The sequence below is a fragment of the Bos indicus genome, chromosome 16 (assembly GCF_029378745.1).
Source record: "Bos indicus isolate NIAB-ARS_2022 breed Sahiwal x Tharparkar chromosome 16, NIAB-ARS_B.indTharparkar_mat_pri_1.0, whole genome shotgun sequence".
Taxonomy (NCBI): domain Eukaryota; kingdom Metazoa; phylum Chordata; class Mammalia; order Artiodactyla; family Bovidae; genus Bos; species Bos indicus.
In genome coordinates this window covers 39945147-39965145 of record NC_091775.1, presented here as the reverse complement: position 1 = coordinate 39965145, position 19999 = coordinate 39945147, and the positions used below count along the sequence as shown (strand labels likewise).

At 46.5% G+C, this 19999-nt stretch overlaps 1 protein-coding gene across 1 annotated transcript; it reads left to right on the top strand.

The window, feature by feature from the left end:
- Nucleotides 1-4065: 4065 nt before the first annotated feature.
- On the top strand, nt 4066-18301 carry MYOC (myocilin). Its single transcript, XM_019976502.2, has 3 exons — nt 4066-4779; nt 14710-14835; nt 16919-18301. Exons 1-3 carry the CDS (start codon nt 4218-4220, stop codon nt 17701-17703), a joined length of 1473 nt encoding a protein of 490 aa, XP_019832061.2. The 5' UTR covers nt 4066-4217; the 3' UTR covers nt 17704-18301.
- The last annotated feature ends 1698 nt before the right edge of the window (nt 18302-19999 follow it).

Below are 19999 nucleotides of genomic sequence, written 5' to 3'. Positions count from 1 at the left end.
TGGACTGTAAAGAAAGCTGAGCTCCAAAGAATTGATGCTTTCACACTTTGGTGCTAGAAAAGACTCTTGAGAGTCCCTTGGACTGCAAGATCAAACCAGTCAATCCTAAAGGGAATCAGTCCTGAATATTCACTGAAAGGACTGATGCCAAAGATGAAGCTCCAATACTTTACCTGATTTGAAGTGCTGACTCACTGGAAAAGACCCTGATGCTGGGAAAGATTGAGGGCAAGAGGAGAAGGGGACAACAGAGGACTAGATAGTTAGATAGCATCACAAACTCCATGGACATGAATCTGGGCAAACTCTGTGAGATAGTGAAGGACAGGGAAGCCTGGCGTGCTTCAGTCCATGGAGTCACAAAGAGTCTGACAGAACTTACCAATTGAACAACAACAATTTGCCAGACCCTGGGGACAAAATGGTAAGCCAAGTAGTCCCAGCCCTACCCTCACGAAGGTTCCAGTTTTTCCTGGAAGAACTGCAGAAGAAAACCAGTAGGCAGTCAGCTTAAACCCAGGTTGTGCTTAGTCACTCAGTCCTGTCCACTCTTTGCGACCCCACAGGCTATAGCCCACCAGGCTTCTCTGTCCATGGGATTCTCCAGGCAAGAATACTGAAGTGGGTTGCTATGCCGTCCTCCAGCAGATCTTCCCAACCCAGGGACAGAACCCAGGTCTCCCGCATTGCAGGCAGATTCTTTACCATCTGAACCACCAAGGAAGCCCAGACTCCAGGCTACAAGGACAGAAATAAACACAACCTTGAATCCAATTGCATTAATGGATACGCCTTAAGAATGCTGCTCCCTAGCTCCCGCTGCTGGCCTCATCTTGCATGAGAGGCCCCAGGCCAGCACCTTCCGTGCCTGCTCCAGCCACAAGCTTAGCTCTGTGGTTGGCTGCCGGACACACGCCTTCCTGGCTACAAGCATCTGAGCTGGAGACACCCTGGCTGCAGGTCCTAGGAGCTGGGGCACACAGTTTAACGGTGAATCTGGAGTGGACTAGGTTTCCTCAGAGAGAAAGGTGTTTGCACGTCCAGAGTTCCCGGAGGTGGGGACTCAGGGAGTCAGGGTCCTGGCCGCAGTGGGTAGTGAAAGGCAGAACGGTGAAAAGGGCAGAAGGAGGCAGCCAACCAGATGTTTGCTGCTGTTCAGGGGGCTGGAAAGTTTCCTGTGTCTTCTAGTGAGTCCTTTTCTCTGCTATTAGGAAAAGATTTCATGAAAGGATGTAGTTTTCTAAAATCAGCTGTGAAAACTCAAGGGTATGCATGAGGCCTTCACTGAAGGCCTTTGTTTAATGGGATTATAGGAAGCTAATTCCTCTATGGCTCAACCGGTAAAGAATCCGCCTGCAATGCAGGAGAAATAGGAGACATGGGTTTAATCCCTGGGTTGGGAAGATCTCCTGGAGGAGGAAATGGCAACCCATTCCAGTATTCTGGAAAACTCCATAAATAGAGGTGTCTGGCAGGCTACAGTCCCTGGGGTTGCAGTATCAAACATGACTGAAGTGACTTAGCACACATAGCAAGGTAGCTTATTTTCTTCCTAGAGCAGTGATTCCTGGAAGAAGTGTTTGGAGTCTTTCATGTATTCTGGGCAATTAGTGTGCTCTTGGGTGGACTTGGCTTATGTGAGAAGATGGAAAACCTTGGAATCTGGAGACTTCCGTTTTCTTTCTGGTTCTGCCACTCATTGGCTGTGTGACCTTGAGCAAGTTCCTCTCCTTCTCTGGGCCTTAATTTCTCATCTGGAAGTACTCTTGTGACTCTAGTGTTCCCTGAAGGCTTTGAGAGGGAGATGCTGGGAGCAAGCAGCGAGCAGAGCTCCAGTGGAGGTGGTGGTAGCAGGTCAGGGGAGGCAGGATGTGGGGTCCTGGTCAGTCCTTATCACATCAGGCTCCAGGGGAAGACAGAACAGTGAACCACAGTGATATAAAAAAAGGTCAACAACCCAACAGTCACATTTCTTTCCCTAAGCACAGTGACTTTTGCTAGGAACCATGAAGAACATTGAGAATGATTGCTTTCGCCTGGCATTCAAAAACTGGGTTGGTTCAAGTGAAAATGCCAGGGATTGTTAAACTCTTCACCCCTGACTGGCACCCACACAGCATAACAGTGACTGGCCTGAAGCTTAGGGGAGATAAAGCGAAAGAGAGATGAAGTGTGGGTAAAAAAATACAAAAATTCACTAAAGGGCAGTGGGAACCGACTGGTAAAGCCCTGAGAAATACAGATTGTGTGTTTCTGGATTATCCAAGGCAGAGCTGTATTGCAAAAAGGAAATCAATATAAGGGATGTTCAGAAGACCTGATTTCTAGTCCTACATTTGAAGTACAGGGAAGGCTGGTGTGCTGCGGTCCATGGGGTCACAAAGAGTTGGATATGACTTAGCGACTGAACATCAACAACAGTCCTGTGTTCTTCATTTACAAGCAGTGATACTGAGCAGACTGAAGGCAGTAAAATTATTTACATTTCTCTTTATCCATAACTCTTTTTCTTCCATGAAGCTGGCAGCCCAAGAATGATCTTAGTCCTTCCAACAGAAAGAAAGCATACATAAGAGTAAAGCCAAACAGATTTGAATCGATTCTTGCTGACTATAAGGTATTAAAAAAATCATTTTGGTAATGTTTATTATCTGATTCAGGAACTGAGAATAGTAGCCTTTAGTCAGCAGTAAACAGACACCTACTTGTAAGAATCTCAAGTTCAAGGCTAACTTTAGAACCAATCAAATAAGAATAGACTCTTTAGAGCAAAATGTATTTTTTCAGACTTGAGGTGAGTCTGCCCTAGGGCACATCTGAAATATTTATTTCACTAATACTGGAGATGTTATCAGTATCAAACAACATCAATTGCTTCAATACAAACATTATTTTAAAAGTTACTGATAAGGCTGTTACACATGTTCTGATTTGTATACTTGATGGATTTTGTTGTATTGGGGGGGATTTTTCTCTTTAGGTTTATTAATATAAAGCAAGGATTATTAACTGAGGGTCCAGAAAGCCTGTGACATTAAATGGAAAAAAAATTACATCTTTATTTTTTTACCACTTTTAAACTAAAATTGGACTTGAACATTTCCTTCCATAAATCCAAAATTGTATCAGCAGTATCTGTGACTTTGTCACCACCAATAGAGATCATAGACATTTTATATTTCAAATTACAGTTGTTGCAGATAGCATACAATAGCATTTACACTCAAAACTACTTTGAAATTAGACACCGCCCCCCAGATCTTGTTTTAAATATGTTAATGAAAGGACATGAATATTTCAATTTTTAAAATCTTTCAGTAGTATTTCAATATCATATGTTTTCTTTACAATCCTATATACATTTAAAAACATCTTCCTGGGAAGGGGCCCACAGATGTCATCAGCGAGACTGATGGCATTTGCACACGCATGAGTGCACACTAGGAGAACTCATAGTAAGAGAACTAGTCTAGAGGTGATCATTGACTTTGGTGCCTGAGATGCAAGACTGAAGTCAGAAAGTCCTTCCGGAGACACACCTGCTCTTATTTTATAGTGAGGGACAGGGGAAGAATTCTGCTTCCAACTGCTTCTAGAGGATGGCTACTCCCCGAAACCTGGTGGCATTCTGCCCTTGTACCCTGTCCAGCTGCTTTCATCTCTGTCACTGCGACAGGGACAGAGGGGCTTGTCTTAGCTATGGATGTATCCTCATTTTCTAGGACAGGGCCTGATACACAGTGGGTTCTCGAGAAAGTTTGCAGAGTACATGGAAATATGAACTAGAAGTAAATCCTTGTTGAAACAGACACAGAAGTAGTGATGCTGGACGAGGTGGGCACGTGTGAGGGTGTGTGAGAAAACAGGCCAGGGATACAGGGACTGTGTTGGGGGTGTGGGCTCCGGAAAGTGGGGCATTCTTTTTTAAAAGAAATTCAAAACAGACTTCTGGAAGGTCATTTTTTAAGAATCTTGCTGGCAGTGTGAAAACACCCACCCCCCGCCTGTGCATGGCCCCACCCAGCCTCATGTGGCCACCTCATTCTCCCCCCACGCAGGGCTGGCTCCCGGCATATATGAGTCTCTGTGGAGCTGGGGCAGAAACCAGCAAGGCCACCCATCCAGACACCTCTCGGCGAGGGGAGAGTGTCTGAGGAGCCTCACCCAGGCTCTGCACTGAGGGCCTCCGAACACATCGCTGCCACCACAGTCCCAAGATGCCAGCGGTCCAGCTGCTACTGCTGGCCTGTCTGCTAGGGGGTGTGGGGGCCAGGACAGCCCAGTTCCAGAAGGCCAACGACCGGAGTGGCCGATGCCAGTACACCTTCAGCGTGGCCAGCCCCAGTGAGTCCAGCTGCCCTGAGCAGGGCCAGGCCATGTTGGCCATCCAGGAGCTGCAGAGAGACAGCAGCGAACAACGCGCGACCCTGGAGTCCACCAAGGCCCGCCTCAGCTCCCTGGAGGCCCTCCTCCACCGCCTGACCTCAGGCCAGCCCGCTGGGCCCTTGGAGACCCACCAGGGGCTGCAGAGGGAGCTGGAAGCCCTGAGAAGAGAGCGAGAACAGCTGGAAACCCAAACCCAGGAGCTGGAGTCAGCCTACAGCAACCTCGTCCGTGACAAGTCGGCTCTGGAGGAGGAGAAGAGGCAGCTGCAGGCGGAGAACGAGGATCTGGCCAGGAGGCTGGAAAGCAGCAGCCAGGAGGTAGCAAGCCTGAGGAGGGGCCAGTGTCCGCAGGCCCACAGCAGCTCTCAGGACGTGCCATCAGGCTCCAGGGAAGGTAAAGACGTGGGGTGAAGGTGACAGGATTCATGGTGATCTGTTGTAGGTGGCCCAGGCCTATCCTTCCCACCCTGTCCTTTCTCCCGGAGACCACACACACAGCATGAGGCAGACAAATGAAGGAGGGCAAAGCAACCACTTGCACATATTCCTAGTACATTAACTCCTGAAAATTCTGTCGAGGTTACTGGTTCTGAGTTCTTGTACTCACCCATGACAGTTTTCACCATTCACAGCAAAATGAGAAATAGAAGGACCAGATGAGATGCCTATATATACAATCAGTAGGAAGTTGCCAACTCTCCTTTTAGAAAACTATCCTTTTGTGAATCTTTGTTCAGAGGTTGTTGATTCTTGCCTTTTGTTGTTAACATGTCCTCTATTTATGAAATGATTATAGGTGATAGGGGTTTTTTTTATGTCCTTCCTTAGCCAAATAAAGAGGCAGCAACCCTTTTGTGTGTTCCCTCACTATGTTGTTTTGGAGGTTTTCCTGCTCTCTGGGTAATCTGATAGGGATTGACTTAAATCTGTAGATTGCTTTGGGTGGTATTGCGATTTTAACAGGATTGATGCTGGAAGTTTTCCTGCTCTTGATTCAGTCTGAGAGCCTCTGCCTTTAAGTCACTTTGAGGTGGCTTTTGCTGCCTCAGATGCTGTTCTGTTCATCCTGCCCGTGCCAGAAGGTGAGTCCCTGAGTGTCTGGGCTGGGGGTGGGGGCACTCTTCGAGCAGCTGGGAAGACAGTATCGTTGTTACTTTTTGTGAAATTGTGCTCCCAAATATTTGCTGTTTAATAAGTTTTCCAGTCATGAGGAAATAAACAAGCAAATCCAGTTATGGGACAACTACCCCAGAGTCTTCAAAGATGTTGATATCAAGAAAGAAAAAAAGGGAGGTGGGGGACCTTGTTTTCAATTAAAGGGGACCATAGAGATGTAGTGACCAAGTGCAGTGCATGACCCTGGAGTGGCTCCTGCATCCAGGGGCACAAAGCTGCAGAGAAAAGGTTTGGGATCCTTGAAGAAATTTGAATATAGACTGCTTGTTAGATTACGTTATTGGGTTAATGTTCAGTTTCTTGGATGAGAGATGGTAGTGTGGTTATGAAGAATAGCCCTGTTCTAAGGAGATACATACTCAAGTACTGAAGGGTGAGGTGTCAGAAAGTCTACAGTTTACTTTAAAATAGTCTGACAAAGATTATGAATATATAAAGAGAGAAAGAAAAAGAATACAAATTAACAAAGTCTGAACAGTTGGTAAATCTAAGTGAACAGCACATGGGGATTTATTGTATTAATGCTATTCTTTCAACTTTTCTAAAGGTTTGAAAATCTTCAAAATAAGATGATGGGAAACTTTTCTAAAGAGAGGCAGGTGTGAGATCAGAAAACCCAAGAGCTGATGCCTGGGTATGACCTCAGGCAAGTCATCTAGTCTCTGCATCTTGATTTCTCACCTATAACATGGCAATGAAAATTCCTACGATGAATAAAGATTTCTGTGGGGTTCAAGTGAAATGACTCTAAGATATAAAGTATTTTTAAAAATTTTATATTGCTAGAGTTGGAAGATATTCAGTTTAAAATTTTCTTTTTTAAAATGTATATTTATTTGGCTGCTTTGGGTCTTGTTTGCAGTGCACAGGATCTTTAGTTGTGGCATATGGGATCTAGTTCCCTGACCAGGGATCAAACCCAGACACCCTGCACTGGGAGCATGGAGTCTTAGCCAGTGGACCATCAAGGAAGTCCCCTAAATTTTACAGTGAAGGAAAGTAAGATGCCAAGGGACCCCAGGTGGAAGAGCTGATCAGTGACAGAGCTAAGATTTGTTGAACTTAAGTCTTTGAGCACTAATGAAAGAATCATTATTAATACAAGTGTTAATGAGGCATTATGTATTTCAGACTGTTTACTGAATGAAAAGCAGTGTGCGTTTATGAAAATGAGGCAACTTTTTTTTATTGTCTTGTGGTCATTTAACAAATCTTTGGAAATTTATTCTATGTGTTTTCTGATTTTATATTTCTTTTTGTCCTTTCCAGCTGCTCTACTTTTGAAATAAAGACAACAGCCTATTAGAGTGAAGTCCAGACTTGGAAGCTCTTTTCTAGCAGTGGGATTTTCCTGAGCAGGATATTACATTAGTACAAGAATGTAGAGCTGGAAAGGGGGCCTCGAGAGCATCTGGCATCTCTGGCTCATTTGGGCAGACCTGGAAACTGAGGCCCACAGAGGTTACTCAGTGCTCCCCAGTTGCCAGTCCATTGCTGGCAGAGCTGGGACTAGAATTCAGCTCTACCTAGAGGTTCAGTGGCTCCTAGGACCCTGGTGGGACCTCTAGTTTGTAGAACCTAAACATGAAAGACAAAAGGGTTACATTGAAGTGACGAGGAAAGGCATGCTTGGAACAAAAGATGTGCTTCTGAGAGTAAAGGGCTTGGGTGCTGGGCCTCAGGTGTGGGTGTACATATGCAGGGGAGGCAATACCTGGGGAATGGAGGCTGGGCGGTGAGAGCTTACTGAGTGAGCAGAGGAAAGGACTAAGAAGGGGGACATTTTCTTACTCCACCTGTAATTCAAATTGTCACCACCACTTTATTGGGTAATTGTTGCTGCTGCTAAGTCGCTTCAGTCGTGTCTGACTCTGTGCAACCCCATAGATGGCAGGCCACAAGGCTCCCCCGTCCCTGGGATTCTCCAGGCAAGAACACTGGAGTGGGTTGCCATTTCCTTCTCCAATGCAGTAAAGTGAAAAGTGAAAGTGAAGTCGCTCAGTCATGTCTGACTCTTAGCGACCCCATGGACTACAGCCCACCAGGTTCCTCCATCCATGGGACTTTCCAGGCAAGAGTACTGGAGTGGGGTGCCATTGCCATAGGGAAAAAAGTCTCTATAGAATTACGAAAGACACTTGCTTTTGCGCGCGCGCGTGTGTGTGTGTGTGTGTGTGTGTGAGTTGAAATAAAATACACATATAAAGTGTTGTATTAATAGTTTTGTAGTGAGATGTCTGGAGGGACTTCCCAAGTGGTCCAGTAGTTGAGACTCCCTGCTTCCTACTTCAGGGGGCACGGGTTCGATCCCTGGTCGGGAAATTAGATCCCACATGCCTCACAGCCCAGCCCAAAAGTTAAAAAAGAAATGTCTGGAAATCTTTTAAATAACCCCTAAATAGAAAACACAGATTACCAGAGAAAAATTAGAGTTGCTTGTAGAGTCACAAGAGAAGCCCCACTTCCCTTTATTTCTCCTCTGCTTTGGGCTGGTCATCTCAGAAAACAGAATCCAGCATGTGGGCTTGTGGCAGCATTTGTATGACCACATCCCAGGGAGGAGAATCAGGGATGGGGGGAATGTGACAGGGAAGGAAAGAGAACCAACAAGGGGTGGCGGTGAGGGGCATTCTCCAGTGGGTCCCCATGGTGGGCAGCAAAGACTTGACCCCACAAGACTTCTGAGGAGTGGAATGCAGCAGAGGAAGGGAGCACTCCTCCCTGGATCCTGTGCTCTGTTGGCCAAGGATCATCCCATGGGATGTATCGCATTTCCCTGATCCACAGATGGGGGCACCAAGCTGGTTCTTGCAGAGCCCGCCAGGCTCCTCTGTCCATGGAATTCTCCAGGCGAGAACACTGGAGTGGGGTGCCATGCCCTCCTCCAGGGGATCTTCCTGACCCAGGGATCGAACCCGGATCTCCTGCACTGCAGGATGCAGAGAATGACCTGCAACTGGAGGTAAAGTGGAAAGCACGCACTGAGGTGTCTGGCACACAGTGACCAGCCAGGGGATGGACTCTAACTACGAAGGGCTTCTTTTGCCTGAGTTCCACCGTGGTTTAAAAATGTCACTTACAGATCAAAACGTCAACACGTATGTATCGTTTCTGTAACACTCATTGATTCCAGAGACAATAGATGTTGGAGCAGCACTCAGGATAGTAGTCTGCTAGCAAATCTTCAGTTTCCTGGAGTATTCATGACAGCCTGTAACTTTGTCAGCACCCTTCTTTTTTTTCATCTTCTTCATGTATATAATACTGACCTAACTTTTTAGGCAGATAGAAAATAGCTACATTAATCATTATAATGTCATTTGCATATAGATATATATGTTATGGAGAAGGCAATGGCACCCCAGGAGCCTCCGGTGGGCCGCAGTCCATGGGGTCGCACAGAGTCGGACATGACTGAAGCGACTTAGCAGCAGCAGCAGCATATATGTTATGCAACCTTATGTACCTTATATATATATATTGCCTCTGTGTATGTGTGTGCATGTGTGAGTGTGTGCATGGTATGCAAGCAAGTTAATCAGCTCAGGTTAAGCTCTCTAGCATGTGTCTATCAAGCAGCGGTGAGAGAGTCAGGACAGAGCATGAAGAAAATATTTCCAAAATTTTGTAACCGATATGAACTTTTCAACCATAGAAAGACTGGATTTTCAAAGAAACAACTCCCTAAAACTTTTTAGCTGTCCGATACAATATAGTTCTTAATCTTTTCAAAACCTCTTTTTGTTTCCCCCCACACATATTCAGAATGAAATTTGAGTGATTCTAAAACATTCCAGAGAAACTTTAGCTTTCTGTTACATTTTTTATTGAAGACCATTTCATTTTCAGTTTGAGCTAAAACTTCTGAGGGTCAAAGAGTTTGAGGAACTTGTCCAAAGTCACACAGCTGGTACATGGCTGGACTGAATTAGGAAAGTATGACTTCTGGCCTTGCCAGGCCCCTTCACACAACAGCTCCCCTGCCTTTTGGGCTCTGTATCCTCTCCCACAGGCTTCAGTTCTCATGCCCGCTCTGCTCTGGGAATAGGACCATTGCCAGGTGCTGCTGGCTGACACAGCCACACAGCAACCAGCAGGCTTGCAAGCCAGCCATCCCACCTGCCAAATGAGAACTGGCCTTGCAGTCATTCTGGAAGCGATTCCCTGACATTATGTTTTATTGTGATTCTTGTTTACTCCAAAGAAAGCCATGAGGCGTGGTTCCTGCAAAAAGTGATTAAAGGGGATGGATGCAGGGGAAGGCAGGGAGAAAGGCCCCTGGTCAGAGCCCTGAGGGCCTTGGTGGGACCAGGAAAGGAACTGGGAACCAGTTAGGCACGGGTAAGGGGAGAAGAGTTGATGGCAAGATAGCTCTTTGGGTGCACCGTCTGGGAGCTGTGCGTGTGTGAGTCACCCACTGGAATCTGAGTCAGCTCCAAGAGTGGGTCACCACCCCAAAGAGCTAAGCAGCATCTTCCAGGCTCTTGTAGAGCTTCTGGTAGCAGTCTGGGTTCATACTGGAGTCAGAAACCACATAGCAGACTAAGTCAGGAATGCTTCACATGAAGAATAACTGATGAAGGAGGAGCAACTATGAGATAAAGTAAACTCTGCATGGCACCCTAGGTCTGAGTGAGGGGAACCAGAGGGAGCACAGACTTGGAATGGTCCCGGCTTCATGGAGGAAGGTGGTTTCAACCCATGAGACAGCAGAGAGGCTGGCCGGTTAGCCTGAGCTGGAGCTGGTATGGCCACCTCTTGAGTCTGAACCAGGCTGCAGGCATCTGCAGAACCAGCGTGGGGGCTTGCAGAGGTCCATAGAGTAGGGGGGGGGTCCCTGTGCAGGGACTCGGGGTGCCATGTAGCGAGGGCTGTGGAAGGGTTATGGCCAATCTGAGGTGGCAAGGTCACAGAGGAACCAGGTCCTGGACTCGTGCCTAGGCAGGGCTCCACCAGGTGTCCTCACACTGGTGCCCACCAGCCCAGCCCCTGCAGGAGACCCACCTGCTTCCCCTGCAGTGTCCCTGCAGCACCCTCTACTGAGAAAGCTCAGCATTGTGCTCACTTTAGAAGAGAAATACCTTGTGTTTTAGAGAGCATCCATGAAAGGGTGTGTCATCTATGCATTCAGCACTGACAGGCAATACATTTGTAACTGACACTCAACCCCACCATAGGGTGGAAAGGTTCACAGCTGCCATGACCATGATAGATATGGGTTCAAGTCCCAGTCCCACCACTTACCAGCTGTGTGATCTTGGGCAAGTAACTTAACCTCTCTGAGCCTGTTTCCTCTTCTGCAAAGTGAGGATCATAAGGTTCCCTTTTAGGACTGCTATGTGGAATAGAAGAGCCTAGCATGGTACCTGGCTCATAGGAAGCACTGAGTAAGTGGCCATAGTTAATTAGGTGCAGACTGCAGTTCTAAAGCCTTACTCTATTTCTCTAAAACTTGTGAAGGCAACAGATCACATAAATAATGTATATAAAACTGCTTTGAAATGTGGAAGGAGCCATAAATACCTCTTAATCATCTCTTTTCACAAATAAACTGTTTTTCAGTATTTCAGTGCCAGTACTTTAGCTGGCTTCAAGGAAGTTACCTGGGGAAATGCCTGTAACTTTGGGTTCCTCCCCCTTCACATTTCTTTATTCCCTGTGGCTAAAGATGAGGTTTTTCTTTTTTATTTCTCTCTCTCTCTTTTTTGGCTGAACTACACAGCTTGCAGAATCTTAGTTCCTCAACCAGGGATTGAACCTGAGTCCCCCTGCATTGAAAGCACAGAGTCTTAACCACTGGACCACCAGGAAAGCCCCCCATTTTTCTTAACTTTCTTCTCACCGAATGGCAGGTATATGCCTCTACTTTTCTCACTATACATCTTTTTTTTCAGTAAAATTTCTCACTGAATTATATGACCATCCTAGTTACATTCAGAGAGTGAAATAATTTGTATCAGATGCACAGAGGAAGAAGCTGGGTGCAGGGGAGGGCGAGTCACAGTGACCCTCGATGGACGGCAACTTTGAGTCATGGAGCGGACAAGCAGGGAGCTAGAGAGAAGCAAGGGAACTCTCTAGCTTTGCACAGATGCCACTGTGATGATATTTCTTGCTCACCTGAAACCTCATCTCCACAGCTCTGCAGACAGGAAGGCAATTCAGGGAACCGAATTAATGTCCCAAGACTCCCCAGGAACCATTTGGATTGAATGTTTCTGAATACCAAAATGAACCCATGTTACTTCTCGGCCAAGAGGACTTGCCAGACTGAATTCCTCTGGGAATTCTGAAGGGAACCAGGGAACCAACTGTACCCCTTTTCTCTACATCTAGCCTTGCACGTCTGGAGAAGGAAATAGCAACCCACTCCAGTATTTTTACCTGGAGAATCCCAGGGACAGCGGAGCCTAGTGGGCTGCCGTCTATGGGGGTCTCACAGAGTCGGACACACCTGAAGCGACTTAGCAGCAGCAGCAGCAGCAGCAGCCTTGCACCTCACAGGTGCTCCAGAGGGGCTGGCTGACGGGATGGATCAACAGCTTGCCAAGGCTGCAGACAATGAAGACCTTCCACACCCCTAAGGGTACTCCCAGTTAACCCTGGAGTTTGGGTGCATAACCAGGATGACCTCAGTTGATTACACATTTTGATTTAGAGCTTTTAACCCCTCAGGCAGCCCAGTCTAGGAACATCCCCGGGTGTGAGGATGGTGCCCCCCAACCCCCACCCCCAGGGCAGTCACACTCTCCAGGAGGCCAGCTGAACAGCTGCACTAAAGGCAGGGTGGAGACTGTGTTGGGATCAGGGATTGGGGATCAGGATGGGTCAGGGCTCGCTGTGCTGCTGGGCCACACAAAAATACCACCACCAGCACCCTGGCCCAGCCCAAGCCTCAGGGCTTCTTTCCCTGCCTCCTTCCAGGGAGAAACATTTCTAATATTGTAGTTCACTGAAGCTAAACTCCATGGACTATAGCCCACCAAACTCCTCTGTCCATGGGATTCTCCAGGCAAGAACACTGGAGTAGGTTTTCATTTCCTTTTCCAGGGGATCTTTCCAACCCAGGTATCGAACTTGGGTCGCCTGCATTGAGGGCAGATTCTTTACCATCAGAGCCACCAGGGAAGCGCTTCACTGAAGCTAAATACCAGCAACCGTGAGAGGGAGCCTGGATTTCAGACATGAGAAAATGTGAAAGAATGTGTGGCTTAAGATTACTGAAATGTGGGCACATCCAGGAGGGTTGATTTCCATTACCTGAGAGGTCAATTTAAAAGGGTTAAGCTAACAAGTGATGAAAGACAGAGAATGTCTTCCTGACTTTCTGGGCTGTAGCCTCAGGCATTGCACTGACCACCCTCCTCTACCGTCCTGCACACCTGGGAACGCTGGGCTGGGAGCCAGGTCAGACTGCCTGAGATGGTCGGCAAGAGAAAAGGCCAATGATTGGAGCATATCTTTTTTATTCCAATACTTTGACATCTTGGCCTTGCCGCTACAGAAGGGACTGCCCCTCACAGGGTAGTATTCCTAAAGATAGTAAATGACTCAACTGGAAGCACATTTTTCATATTCAAACCAACCAATCCAGAGCCCACAACCTACTCTCTCTTCCTTTGAACTCACACTCGGGGCCACTATTCCTCCACCCTGATCAATGGGGGCCAGGTACCAGACACCTGTGGACAGCTCCCACACTTCAAAACCTTTCAGAAATTATCCAAAGTAACCAATCCTAAACCTGCTTATCCTGCCTCACTCATTCCTTCTCCTGGAAATCACAGTAAGTGCTCGCCCATGTTCCCCCTCCCTCCTGACCAATCCTGGTGCTACCCTGGGAGGTCACCCTTTGGTGACCTGTGGTACTCCCTTTGGAGTGGTGTACCCCCTCCTCTAGAGATCAGTGAGTATAACAACTATCTTTTCAATGGCAATGTCTCTTGATCTGTTGGCCTCACCATTGCTATTGTTTAGTCTGAGTCATGGACTGTAACTGACCCCATGGACTGTAATCTGCCAGGCTCCTCTGTCCATGGGATTTCCCAGGCAAGAATACTGCAGTGAGTTGCCATTTCCTTCTCCAGGGAATCTTCCCAACCCAAGGATTGAACTCACTGCTCTGGTATTGCAGGTGGATTCTTTACCACTGAGCCACCCGGGAAGCCTGTTGGCCTCACCATACCTGAATGACAATCCATCTTACATTTTAAAACAGCTGCTCCTGTTATATTCAAGGGCTGCTATATGCCATAATGCTAATCAAAGTAATAATAGCAGTAACTTAATATCTAACCAATGTCATCCACACCTCTCCCCTTCTCCATGGTTCAAACCCTCCACCAAATTCCTATAGGAATCCTTCCTTGTCCACAACTAGCTTTGGAAAGGGATCTGACAGAATATTGCAGCTGAGTATGTAAAGCTTAACATGTTACTTCTTACAGACACATTGGTATTGTGACAAGGGAAAAAAAAAAGTCTTGCAGGGAATTTGTTCATTGTTGAATTTCAGGCATCCCAGTTGATGCTAAGGATCTTCCCAATATCCCAGCATCAGACCTCACCTACTCATAAATCAGACCTTCTAGTGGGAACCATTTTAACTGTGTACAAGCTTACTTTATTTTGAATACTATACTCTGTGCTAGGCATGTTTCTATCCAATTTATTATTTGTGAGCTTTCTATTATGGGCTTCCTAGGAGGTACAGGGAATGAGGGTTCAATCCTGAGTCAGGAAGATTCCCTGGAGAAGGAAATGGCAACCCACTGCAGTATTCCTCTCTGGAAAATCCCATGGACAGAAGAACCTGGTGGGCTACAGTCCATGGGGTCACAAGAAGTCGGACATGACTTAGTGACTGAGTACACATGCACAAGTTTTTTATTATGGAATTTTTCAAACATTCACAAAAGCAGAGAGAATAACACAAACCCTAACATACCCATCACTTGGCTGTGACAGCTGTCAGCACAGCCCAGTCTTGTTTCATTGTCCTTCCCCTTCCACAACCCCACTTATTATCTTAGAACAAATCTCAAACATGGTCATATCTTTGAAACCCTATTTAAATCCCATCCTCAATATAGTCTAGCCTTAGACCTTCTTCCTCATGGTATAATCTTGCCTCTTTCTTTTAATATAGTTGCTAAATGGAATTTGGAGAACGTGGACTTCCAGGAACTGAAGTCAGAGTTAACAGAGGTTCCTGCTTCCCAAATCTTGAAGGAGAGCCCATCTGGTCATCCCAGGAATGAAGAAGGAGGCACTGGTATGGAGTGAAGTTTCTCCTCTTCTGTACCCACATGGTCTAGTTCTGTGCTCAGAGTTGGTCAGTTCACTATGCGGGAGGCAGGTGGACAAGTAACCTCCCTGGGAGCAGAGGCAGGAAAGGAGAAAAAGAACAGAATCCCTTTTCTGCTCCCTTTCCAGGGTACACTGGCAGGGAGTCGGTCTTTCCTGGCAAAGCTCTGTATTTTGTCACTTACACTTACCATGGAGACTGCACTGCCCCAGGGGAAGATGAGAGATGTATCCATTTTTCCCACTTGGTTGTCATATAGAATGGATTGCATCTGAAAAATGACATTTTTCAAGTAGATCCTTAATATCTTTATCTTGGGGCCAGACAGACACCATGTACCATCCCAGCATATTATTAACTAAAGGTATCTTTCTTTAATTTTGGGTACTAAGGAAAAGTAGCATTGCCCCTCTCCAAGGTGTTCCCTGAAAGCCTGACTTTAAGATGATGAAGACCGTGTCTTTTAGAAACAGGGACTATCCGTAATATTGGCAGTTATTGCTAGCACAGAGAGGCATGTAGGAGGATGGGGAGTTTTAAAATATTCAAAATAAGATTCTTTGAGATATGGGCAACACAGAGCTTCCACTTTCTCTAAGGAGATTGAGATATCCATTATAATACAGAGATGTGATTCAAATAGTTCTCAACCATCTCTTCATTTTAAAAATCATATTCAGATTTTATTGTATTAAAATAAAGGCTGAAGTATGTGGTCCCTTGGGAAAGGGCTTGAAAAACTTTGTTTTATTGAGATTATTGTAATGACTTGATTTTAATCTTACTGTTTAAAATAATGAAATAAACCAGACATAAAAATCATAAACAGTAATATAATGAACACCATGAGAACTTGCCCAGGTTTAGAAAAATATACAAATATAGTGTGAAAAGCTCTGTGCAGCCTTTATCTTTACAACCAATACCAAGTTGAAGTATTTATTCAAAACAATCCATGTATAAGTGGACTCATAATTCAAACCTGTGTTGTTCAAAGGTCAGATGTACTTGGATTCATATTACATGGTGATCAAATAATATTTCCTGGGCATTTACTCCATACCAAGCACTTAACATGTATAATTACATGTAAAACTTACAACCCTATTACCCAAAACTACTCTTATCTCCCTTTACAAATGAGAATACTGAATCTTAGAGAGTAAAGTAACTTACTGAAAGTCACACAAGTGGCAGGTGGCAAAGTCCAGGGTTTGTTTTTTTTTTTGGTTGCTTTGTTTTTTGGCGTTTTATTTACTAGGGTTGGGGCTTCCCTAGTAGCTCAGATGGTAAAGAATCTGCCTGTAGTGCAGGAGACCTGGGTTTGATCCCTGGGTCAGGAAGATCCCCTGGAGGAGGGAATGGCAACCCACTCCAGTATTCTTGCCTGAAGAATTCCATGGACAGAGGACCCTGGTAGGCTACAGCCCATGGGGTTGCAGAGAGTCAGACAAGACTGAGCGACTAACACTTTCACTAAGACTTTACTAGTGTTAGCTTTTAATGTCATTCACTAGCCAGGATAAAGTTTGAGGAGAACTTTTGAGGACAGTTTGGAGTATTGTGGAAAATGATTTTTCATAATCTGAAACCACCCATTTGTGCTTCTCTGGACTGGCAAATAGAGGCCTGGGGTAGGGGGGTCGTGTGCCTTAGTTTCCTCAACAACTGAATTTTTATAATATCTGAAAATTGAGGGGGCTTCCCTAGTGGCTCAGACAGTAAAGAATCTGCCTGCAATGCAGGAGATGTGGGTTCGATTCCTGGAGATCCCCAGGAAGATCCCCTGGAGAAGGAAATGGCAACCCACTCCAGTAGGCTTGCCTCGAGAATCCCTTGGACAGAGGAGCCTGGCGGGCTACAGTCCATGGGGCCACAGAGTTGGACACGACTGAACCACTGACACACACACACACACACAGAGGGGAAAAAAAGCTTAGGTTTAAACCTGGACCGTTTGCCTCTGGGGTTCTCACTTCTGCGAGCTCTGCCATGCTCCACATCCTGGAACGATGGTGAACACAGTTTTTGTTTTGTTTTCGTTCACCAGGATGCGGAGAACTCGTTTGGGTAGGAGAACCCATCACTCTGAGAACAGCTGAAACAATCACCGGCAAGTACGGAGTGTGGATGAGAGACCCCCAGGCCGCCTTCCCCTATACCGGGGAGACCACCTGGAGAATCGACACCGTGGGCACAGACATCCGCCAGGTGTTTGAGTACGACCACATCAGGCAGTTCACGCAGGGCTACCCGTCCAAGGTGCACGTGCTGCCCAGGCCGCTGGAGAGCACGGGCGCCGTGGTCTACCGGGGCAGCCTCTACTTCCAGGCGGCCGAGTCCAGGACAGTGCTCCGGTACGACCTGCGCACCGAGACGCTGAAGGCGGAGAAGGAGATCCCCGGAGCCGGCTACCACGGGCAGTTCCCCTATTCCTGGGGCGGCTACACCGACATCGACCTGGCCGTGGACGAGATAGGCCTCTGGGTCATCTACAGCACCGAGGCGGCCAAAGGCGCCATCGTCCTCTCCAAGCTGAACCCCGAGACACTGGAGCTCGAACAGACTTGGGAGACCAACATCCGTAAGCAGTCCGTCGCCAACGCCTTCATCATCTGTGGCACCTTGTACACGGTCAGCAGCTACTCCTCGCCCGACGCCACTGTCAACTTCGCCTATGACACAGGCACCGGGAGCAGCAAGGCCCTGACCGTCCCGTTCAAGAACCGCTACAAGTACAGCAGCATGATCGACTACAACCCCCTGGAGAGGAAGCTCTTTGCCTGGGACAACTTCAACATGGTCTCCTATGACATCAAGCTCTCCCGGCTGTGAAAAGCTGCCAAGCTGTCAGAAAAGGCAGAAGGAGATAATGTTCAGGGCTCTTGAAGGGAGAGCCGGTCAGCCAAGCCCCACACAGCTTTCCTCTGCTCTCCAAGCTTGCATTAACCCAGAAGAATGTGCATGGTCACCGGGTCCGACTGGGCAGGAAGAGCCATCTGGGGATTGAGACGATTCCATGTTATAATAGATATTCTTTTCCTCTGTCTGCTCTTAAATGCATATTTAGCCAAAATAGTGTAAGTTTTCTGGTGATTTGAGGCAAAAGCTATAATGTGTAGGGGGTTTCTTCATGAAAAGCACAAGACTTTTGATAAATGGGCCTCACTAGCTAAAGAATGTATGTTTGGAGAGGAGGGTGGGAAAAACAGGTTGCCCCACAGGGAACCCAGAGCCAGCACCTGCCCTTGCATGTTGCCTGGTTACCATGAGCTACAATAACAAGCAGCGCTTCTAAAGGAAAAGGGATGGTTCTTGTGGCAGCATGAACATGCATAAGATGTGTCTACTATAGTTGGCTTCTAATGCTTCAGGTGGATCCAGTTGTGTATGACAGAATCTTTGCCCCATGAAATAAAATAATCTTACACAATGTTCTTGAACTTTGTGTGATAGTTTGTAGAAGAGAAGAGTACAGATTCTAACCATCAGATAACTCCTTTGGGTTGGGAGCAGTGATTGCAGGATGCTAAAGTTATGTTTTGTGTGTGTGTGTGTGTGTGTGTGTGTGTGTGTGTGTGTGTGTGTGTGTGTGTGTGTAACTTAAAGGTTTGTGCCTGGTTTTGAGGTCTTGCCCATGATGACCCCAGGCAAACTGCAGAGTTCATTCCTTCCCACCCCCATCTCCTTTTGCTTTTGGTCCTTCTCAAACAATCTTTCCAGCTTTTCTCCAACTTACCCTCTTTCACCCTAGCTGTATTTTGGTTTTTATTTGCTGTCATGGGTATAACTTTCAAAAGCCAAGACCTCAGGTGAGCAGACCTAAGGAATTCAGTGACTTCTTTACCTAAATTTAATTCTCTCTTTAAAGGTCTGTCTCCACAGACATCACAATATGAGGTACTGGGGGCTAAGACTTTAACATATGAATAGGTGGGAAAGACCATTGAACCCATATCAACTGTGTATTACCACTCTACTCCACTGGTAGCAAACTCTTGAAGACTAGAAAATCCAGAAGTCAGTGCATGAACTCATTCACTTCTAAGCACCTTTAGCTGGCAAGTGTTGAATAAAAAGTGGAAGGTGAGGAGACACCTTTGGTGGTGAATAAGTGGTCACAGCACACGCACAGGTGAGGCAAACCCTGCTAGCACAGCCCTGTCCACGTTTCTTTCCTTCCACGAGCTACTGCTTTCAGCTTTGGGATGGAAGACGAGAGTGAAGAAAGGAGAAACAGAAAGGAGAAGGAAACTCTTAGCTTAGCTTCCAGGGCATTAGATACTCCTCCACTGTGGACTGTTCCTTCTGGGGTTGTGTTTGTTTTGCTAGTTCCTCTTTTTAGTCTGTATTAGTCAGGGTTCTCCAAAGACATAGAACCAATAGGAGATATATAGGTGTAAGTATAAATGTAACACCAGGTCTTCCCTGGTGGCTCAGAGGTTAAAGCATCTGCCTGCAATGCGGGAGACCTGGGTTTGATCCCTGGGTTGGGAAGATCCCCTGGACAAGGAAATGGCAACCCACTCCAGTTATGCCTGGAGAATCCCATGGACAGAGGAGCCTGGTGAGCTACAGTCCATGGGATCGCAAAGAGTTGGACACGACTAAGCGACTTCACTCACTCACTCACTCATAAATGTAAAAAACAGAGATTTATTATGAGGAATTGGCTCATGCAATTGTAGAGAAGTCCCACGGTCTGCCACTTGCAAGCTGGAGACCCAGGAAAGCTGGTGGTATAATTCAGTCCGAGTTCAAAAACCTGGAAATTAGGGGAACTAATGGGATAAGTCCCAGAGCAGTTGCAGAAGACCAATGGGAGGCCAGCAGGGAGCAAAATGGGTGAATTTCTCCTTCCTCCACCTTTTTGTCCTTTTCAGGCCCTAAATGGATTGTACGATGCTCACCCTCCCTGGGAAAGGAGATTTACTTTAGTGAATCCACTAATTCAAATGCTAATCTCATCCAGAAACACCCACTCACAAACATACTCAGAAAGGTTTAATTTGGCCACCCCCTGGTCCAGTCAAGTTACATGAAATTGACCATCATGAAGTCCCAACCTCCCCAGGGCTTACTTTAGGGTTTATCTACTCATTCCTCTGGTGATCTTACCCAGCACCATGGT

Excerpts from the sequence above, each read along its gene's own strand:
- MYOC (XM_019976502.2), top strand. The coding sequence starts at position 4,218 with ATGCCAGCGGTCCAGCTGCTACTGCTGGCCTGTCTGCTAGGGGGTGTG. Across the intron at positions 4,780-14,709 it reads GCCATCAGGCTCCAGGGAAG|TTGCTAAATGGAATTTGGAG; the intron begins GTAAAGACGTGG and ends CTTTTAATATAG. Across the intron at positions 14,836-16,918 it reads GAATGAAGAAGGAGGCACTG|GATGCGGAGAACTCGTTTGG; the intron begins GTATGGAGTGAA and ends TTCGTTCACCAG.